General features: G+C 34.3%; 1 protein-coding gene across 1 annotated transcript in view; it reads left to right on the top strand.

Moving 5' to 3' along the window:
- The first annotated feature begins 5458 nt into the window (after positions 1 to 5458).
- The window catches only part of LOC129233110 (proclotting enzyme-like), a 117742-nt gene continuing 116148 nt past the window's right edge, over positions 5459 to 7052 (top strand). The window contains exon 1 of the mRNA XM_054867169.1: positions 5459 to 5584. Within this exon, the coding sequence (XP_054723144.1) occupies positions 5580 to 5584 (5 nt within the window). The 5' untranslated portion in view covers positions 5459 to 5579. The remainder of the gene's footprint in view (positions 5585 to 7052) is intronic.

Genomic DNA, 7052 nt, shown 5'->3' with positions numbered 1-7052 from the left:
GCCCGAGGTGCACATCTTCAGCAAAAGCTGCACCTGTATACCAAATTTCATCTTTCTAGGCCTTACCGTTTTCCCGGGATGCGCGCCACACACACACACACACAAACATATTTTATTATATGTATAGATAGATGATTTTGAAGTGATAGTGATTATTCAATTTATACTTTCGAAAGTTTACATGTATAATACTCATATAAGTACATACATTTTCTTTTACTTTATTTCTTTACATTAGCGTACTAAAAATACAAATACAAATTTTCAACTGAAAACTTTTATTTTAATCTAAGTACTTATGTACTTAGAAGAAAGAAATGCACAGTAAAAATGTGATTAATATATTGGAACTTAGTTTAACTATCATATTGAATCAATCTTATTCAACAGTCATTTGAATTTAAGGGGTCACAGTACCTTTCAAACATATTTTTTTTTAAATTTAAGTAAATTTTATATTTCTTTGAAACCATAACATGCATACTTATTTCTTAATCGATAATTTATTTTCAAAATTTAAAAATATTGCCTACTTTTTTAAAAAATTCAAAAAATTGAAGAAAATTTCAGTTTTTTGAAATCCCTAAGGCTTTTTAATTTTTGCACTAATTAAAAAAATTTTTTTTGGTAAACGATCACTATAATCCTCTCTAAAAATCTGTGCATTCATTTGCTTATGAGTTTATTAGAAAATTTTCTGTGATTAATTATGTAAAAAAACCAGTTTTTTTTAAATTGGGTTTTTAAAGGTTTAACATCTCTAAACATTTGAGTAATAAATGCTTATCCAATGCACAGTTTTGTCAAATAGGTTATCCCAATTGCAAAAAATATTACTATAAAGCTGTATCTGTAATAGAAAAAAATCCTTAGGGATTCTAATGACATGAAAACACAAAAAAACCATCATCGAGAAAAAGCAGTTTAAAGTTTTTCTTTTGCATAAGAACACATAGCAAGCATGGACTAAAACCACTCATAACTTTATAAATATTTGAACTAAAGCAATGAAACTTTTTCCCTGTGTTCAGAATAGTTTTTAGTTTTGAAATAAGTAATAAAAATTTTTTTTTGATCGTTTCATTATTTTTGAGGTATTGTAACCCCTTAAAGTAAGTAATGTAAATTCTAGAGAAAGGATGTCAGATGGCCACCACTGACTCATACATGTGGCCACTACTGAAAATTTCAGATTTTGGAATGGCCACTCATGGATCAAATTTGAAGTTTGGGAAAAAATGGATAAAAAATTGAAATTGGCATTTTTTGAAAATGGGACGGTTAAGGAAGAGTTGCGCTATAATAAGGTCATTTGAGTTTTGAAATTGGAATAAATATTGTAGACCCACACGGATTAAAAAAGACACAAAATATGCTTATTTTAAGGGGGTGCGAGACACAAAAATCGTCAAATTTTGCAAATTTTTTTTTATCATGTGAAAAATTACTCCATGTTTTTTCTGCTTAAAAGGACGTTTGAATCTTGTTTCTATCTTAAATAGAACGAAAGATATAATTATTTTTGTTTCATGTACCTAACTAATGTGTACTTAACTTTAAAACTTTAAACGCGTTTTTCTCCATGATGCCATTTTTCCCGATTTCTTGCATTCAAACTCTTATAAGTCAGGAACCGATAAAGATAAAGTAATGAAACTTGGAGCATATCTTTTTCAAACAGTTAACTTTAAATTTCATTCGGCGAATTTGAAAAAAACGTTTACTACAAAAATTATGATTTTTAAAAAAAAAAGTATCTTCGAATTTTTCGAAATTTTTCTTCAAATAGTTTTTATTTTTTATTGAATCAATATTTTTAAAATCGCCGAATAAAAATTAAAGCTTAGATATTTGTGCGTAATTCATTTAAAAAAATTGAAATTTTATCAAGAATATTTTGAGTTATAGCAATTTAAAGCAACCGCATTTAAAAAAAAACGAATTAAATTTAAATAAAGTTTTTTTTAATCATATTTATGTTATGATTTTGCTTATTAAATAAATGGTGAATCAGTGCAAAAAATTTCAAAACTCTAAAGTATATAATAAAAAAAATTCAAAATGTGTCCCGGACCCCCCCTTAAGTTTGTTTTGGGAAATTCAAAAAAGAGTTGTCTTTCATTGATAAAAGTATGTGTGCATGTTTGTTTTGTGTGTCCACGCCTGCTAAGATCGGCCTTGTCCCGGCGGGAAGTCACCCAAAAATTTCCTTAATCACCAAATTGTGTCTGAAGATTCGGCAAAATTATCGTCACGCCAGAATTTGGAGCAAATTGGAGTTCCATTGAGAATTCCCAAACATTTAAGTTCGGGACGCCCTGCATGTTTATTTATCAATGTTTGCTTTTATGAGGCAGTGAGAGTAGGGCCAGTGTTGCCAGATGGTCAAATCCGGATTTCCCCAATTGCCATCCAACTTTTCCCCAAAAAGCAAAGTTTTCTATCAAAATTCCCCAAACTCAAAAAATATTTTTCCACTAATATTTTCATAAAATGAATCGACTTCATCTGATATTTTTGTCTCTTGAAAATTTTTTTTCCCCCAAATAGCCAAATTTTCTTATAAAATTCCCCAACTTTTTTTTTTCCTTCCAGTTTTCGCTTTTTTTGTCTTCTTTATATTTATCTTTTTTAATCTTTACTAATAATAAAGCTGAAAGTCTCTCTGTGACGCGCATAGCACCTAGACCGTTCGACCAATTTTCATGAAATTTGACAAAGAATTAGCTTGTAGCATGGGGGGGGTGAGCACCTTTAAGCGATTTCTTTTTCTATTCGAATTTAAAGAACATTTTCCCGAGTAAAATGATCATAAGATGGACGACTAAATTACCAAGTTATCATAATGTGGAACCGTAACGTGAGCAAGCCAATTGGCGAGAAATTCATCACGCATTATTTGTAAATATACAGGGGAACCAAAAGACCTTTTAATTTTCTACTACGGGCAAAGCCGTGCGGGTGCCACTAGTCATAAATACAAGCGCCTGACCGAGAGATAAGAAATATCCAAAATATTTTTTTTCTACTTGCATTTACTATGCTTCTGTATGTACATTTAAACTATGATTTTTGTATATATTTATCCAAGAAGATTCTTCATCACACTTATTTTTGCCTGTTTCACGTATCAACTAGTTACTCACGCAGAACTATTAATGTTAATTCCGTAGCATAATATTCCACATAATGCAAAATGCGAATTCCATAAACTTAAGCAGCGCTAAACCAACGCTGTTTGATACAAACAATGTAACTACCAGATGTCGAGACGCGAATTTAAATACAAAAAAAAAAAAAAAATCCCGAGGGTTTTTTCCCCCAGGTTTTCCCCAAGAAAGAAATTTTTCCCCAAAGAATTCCCATCAAAACCCATTTCCCCAAAATTTCCCCAGAGAGCACCAGATTTCCCCAAAATGGGGAAATTTCCCCCAATCTGGCAACACTGAGTAGGGCCGTGATAGCCTGATCGGTAAGGCATTGGACTCGGGGCCGGAGGGTCTCGGGTTCGATCCTCGCTGGTCGAAGATCCACCGTCGTCATTAATGGTGACTGGGCGACGTTAAATATGCTCGAGGTCACAATGTCCTCCAAGTGAAACGATACCTCTGGGGGGTGCCAGACCAGGAAGTTATCCGGCTCCTGGCGTGGTTCTAAATTCTCTCGAACTGTCTGCAGATGGCGCCGCCATCTATTGTGTTGTCTTTGTGCTGTCCTGGAACAAAAAATTGGATTATTGGAGGTAAAAGCTTCTCCGCTGAGAATAGCTATATACCTCAATTGTGTGTAAAAGAAAAAGAAAAAAAGAGGCAGTGAGAAGCAAAGGGATTTAAGTGGCAAAATTAAAAATTTGGAGATAACCAGTGCAAATGGTTGGTGAACCTCTCCTCTGTCTTGGGGTAAGATATGGTAATGATTTAAAAAATAATAATAATAATTTGAATTTTGACATCTTAAATTCAAATTATGTTTTTCGCAATCACGAAGGTGTGTATGTAGGCGTGTGTGTTTGTGTGTAGGGAGTATGTGTGTTTGTGTGTAGAGGGTATTGTATGTGTGTGTAGGCATGTGTGTTTGTGTCCTGGAATAAGTGGGTGGGTAGTTGTGTGTATGAATGTGTGTGTGGGGGGGTATGTGTGTGTAGGCATATGTGTTTGTGTCTGTGTGCAGGCATGAATGTGTGGGTAGTTGTGTGTGTATGTGTAGGTGTCTGTATGAATGCATGAATGTGTGAGTAGTTGTGTGTATGTGCGTGTGTATGTTTTTTAGTATGTGTAGGTGTCTGTATGTATGCGTGTGTGTATGTGTATCTGTGTAGGTGTATGTGTTTGTGTGTGTGTGTGTGTGTGTGTAGTCGTGTATGTATACGCGTGTGTGTGTATGTGTGTGTGTGTAGTTGTGTATGTATGCGCGTGTGTGTAGGACATGGATGCAACCTGGAGATGGCTTTCGCTATAGGAGCAGCATCGTGAATACCCGGTCGACGGCGCAGAGGGTGCTGCTGGGAAAATAAAATCAAAGGACATCAAAACAGTCAAGTGAGAACAATAAGCAATCGTGATTGCTCAAAAAATCAATCAAAGCGTACATAGGAGAGGGACATTAAACGCGTTTTATGTCCACTTGCTTCCCAAACAATGAGCGTTTCAAATTGGGTTGGAGAAACTTGTTCAGCATTACGAGGGTTCTAATCAAGTCTAATTGGAGTTCCATTGCGAATTCCCAAACGTTTAAGTTCGGTGCGTCCTGTTTGTTTATTTATCAATATTTACTTTTATGAGGCAGTGAGAAGCAAAGGGATGTAAGTGACAAAATTAAAAATTTGGAGATAACCAGTGCAAATGGTAGGTGAACCTCTCCTCTGTCTTGGGGCAAGAGATGGTAATGAATTTTTTTAAAAAAATTAAGCAAAGCGTGAGTTTTTTTTTAATAACAAAATTCAATTTTTCCATTTTTTTTTTTGTTTAAAAAGCTGGTTTTAAATGAAAAATGGTTCTTAAGTCACGTAGAGTGGTTTGAAACCCTGAGACCACCATTGTAAAATTAAGCCCGCGGGAACGGTTCAAAAATAAAAGACAGGTTTTTATAAAGTTACCCCGTCAGTCTAAAGTAACCCTGGTTTACGGTACATAGGAGAGGGACATTAAACGCGTTTTATGTCCAATTGCTTCCCAAACAATGAGCGTTTCAAATTGGGTTGGAGAAACTTGTTGAGGGTTCTAATCAAGTCTCGGGTGTGGGAGCAGGATACTGAGCTTCCAGGGTCATCAAATCAAACAAAAGGCAGACGAAGAAATGAAGATTAAAAGAAATAGAGAGGCTCTCCCGAAAAAGCACCTTGTGTGTCAGAGAGGGTCGAAATTGGGTTGCAGTAGGAGGGAAAGGCTGGATTCGACCTACATTCTGAAGCGTGTCAAAACCTACGTTTTTTTGGCGAAGTTACGGATGTGTTCTCGTTAAATGTGCAACAGGGTTTTCCCTCCTTCGAACTCTCCCGTTAAGTGAACGTTTGGAGAAGGCCGCGATATGGACAGTTTCATTTCCTTGGGATAAAATTCGACAACCAACGGGGGGAGGATATGAGGTAAGAGTTCTGCCTTCTTTCTCAGTATCTTTACTTCAAATGGCAAAATCAATGCTTTTGGCTTATTTTAGTGGATTATTTCACTCATTACATTTCATATCAGAAAGGTGCAACACATTTTTTTTTTACTGCAATAGCAGGGGTCGAAGTAGTCCTACATTTCCTATATTTTCCTAAAAAGCATCAAAACCGTCCTATATTTCCTATATTTTTCAAAAATGTCGTATATTTTCTATATTCTAGTTTTTTACCCTATATATCTTTTAAAAAGAACAGTAAATTTTCTTTCTGACATCGGATTTTTCGCTTAAAGTACGTGCCCAAACGAATCTCAAATTGAAGAACGAAACTGACAAAATCCTGCAACAGCTTGCATTGCTTTCGCTCATTAGCTACATCAATGTGACGTCACTATAGTGTGGAGTTTCGAGAACTAAGTCTGAAGTGATTTTAGGAATTTGCGTTGGGGGGGGGGGGGGCAAAAGCTGTTTGTTTTGTTTTCCATAATGGTTTTCGTTTTCGTTGGTATATTTTTGTGTTCAGTGCATTTTCTGATCGGAATGTTCAAATCTTCTTTTTGCAATCTTTTCCTTTTGTAAATTTTGGGATCGTTAAAAGTTAGTTCCTTTTGATGTTAAAAAGTAGTTTGTTGAAATAAGAGGAATTATAATGGCAAAATTGCGTTGCTTAACAAAATTTCGTGTGGAGTGGTTGGACCAAGAGGACATTATTGGTACAAATTTTGGTACATGGTGCACTGAAGGAAAATATGATTTTACTGCTTTTTGCCATTTTTTCAACAGTTCAGTGCCTATAAGCAATACTAGATTTTCGCGATTGAGGCAGCATGCTAAAACATTCAAGCATAAACAAAACTCTGAAAAACGTCAGAAGGATCCTTCTCAAGCTCTGTTTGTTCTTATTACAAGTGGTAAAGGGTTCCGTTTAGTTATAAAATCAAAGAATAGTGGAATTTGTACTTGGGTCATGAGTGAGGAAGAAATAATAAAATTATCTTTGTTCCAATTTTGTTTAGTTATTTAGTCTATAAAGTACACTGTTTTTTCAAAAATTATTCTTTCATATACTGGAAAGTCATTTCAGATGTAAGTTTTAATTTTGTTTGAGTTTTTTTTAAACATAATCATTGATAAGAATAACTAAATAATATATGATAAGTATTATTTCTTTTCTCATAGCAAAATTATTCGTATTATGTGTCCTATATTTGTCCTATATTTTTTGTGGAAAATGTCCTATATGTGACAAGTCGATCACTTCTACCCCTGCAATAAATAGACTTGGAAACTTCTTATCGATCCGTCACGATGCAAACTTATTTTAATCCTTTCCTGAAAATCAATTTATATTAAAAAATTCGTATTGTTTCTTCTGTGTCTTAACATGACTCATCAGTTAAAAGAACGAATTTTTCTTCATTCATAGAATTTTCATTTTGTATTTACAA

Source organism: Uloborus diversus, unplaced genomic scaffold, assembly GCF_026930045.1.
Source record: "Uloborus diversus isolate 005 unplaced genomic scaffold, Udiv.v.3.1 scaffold_17, whole genome shotgun sequence".
NCBI lineage: Eukaryota > Metazoa > Arthropoda > Arachnida > Araneae > Uloboridae > Uloborus > Uloborus diversus.
The sequence above is the reverse complement of the archived record's forward strand: the minus strand, read 5'-3'. Positions and strand labels throughout refer to the sequence as shown.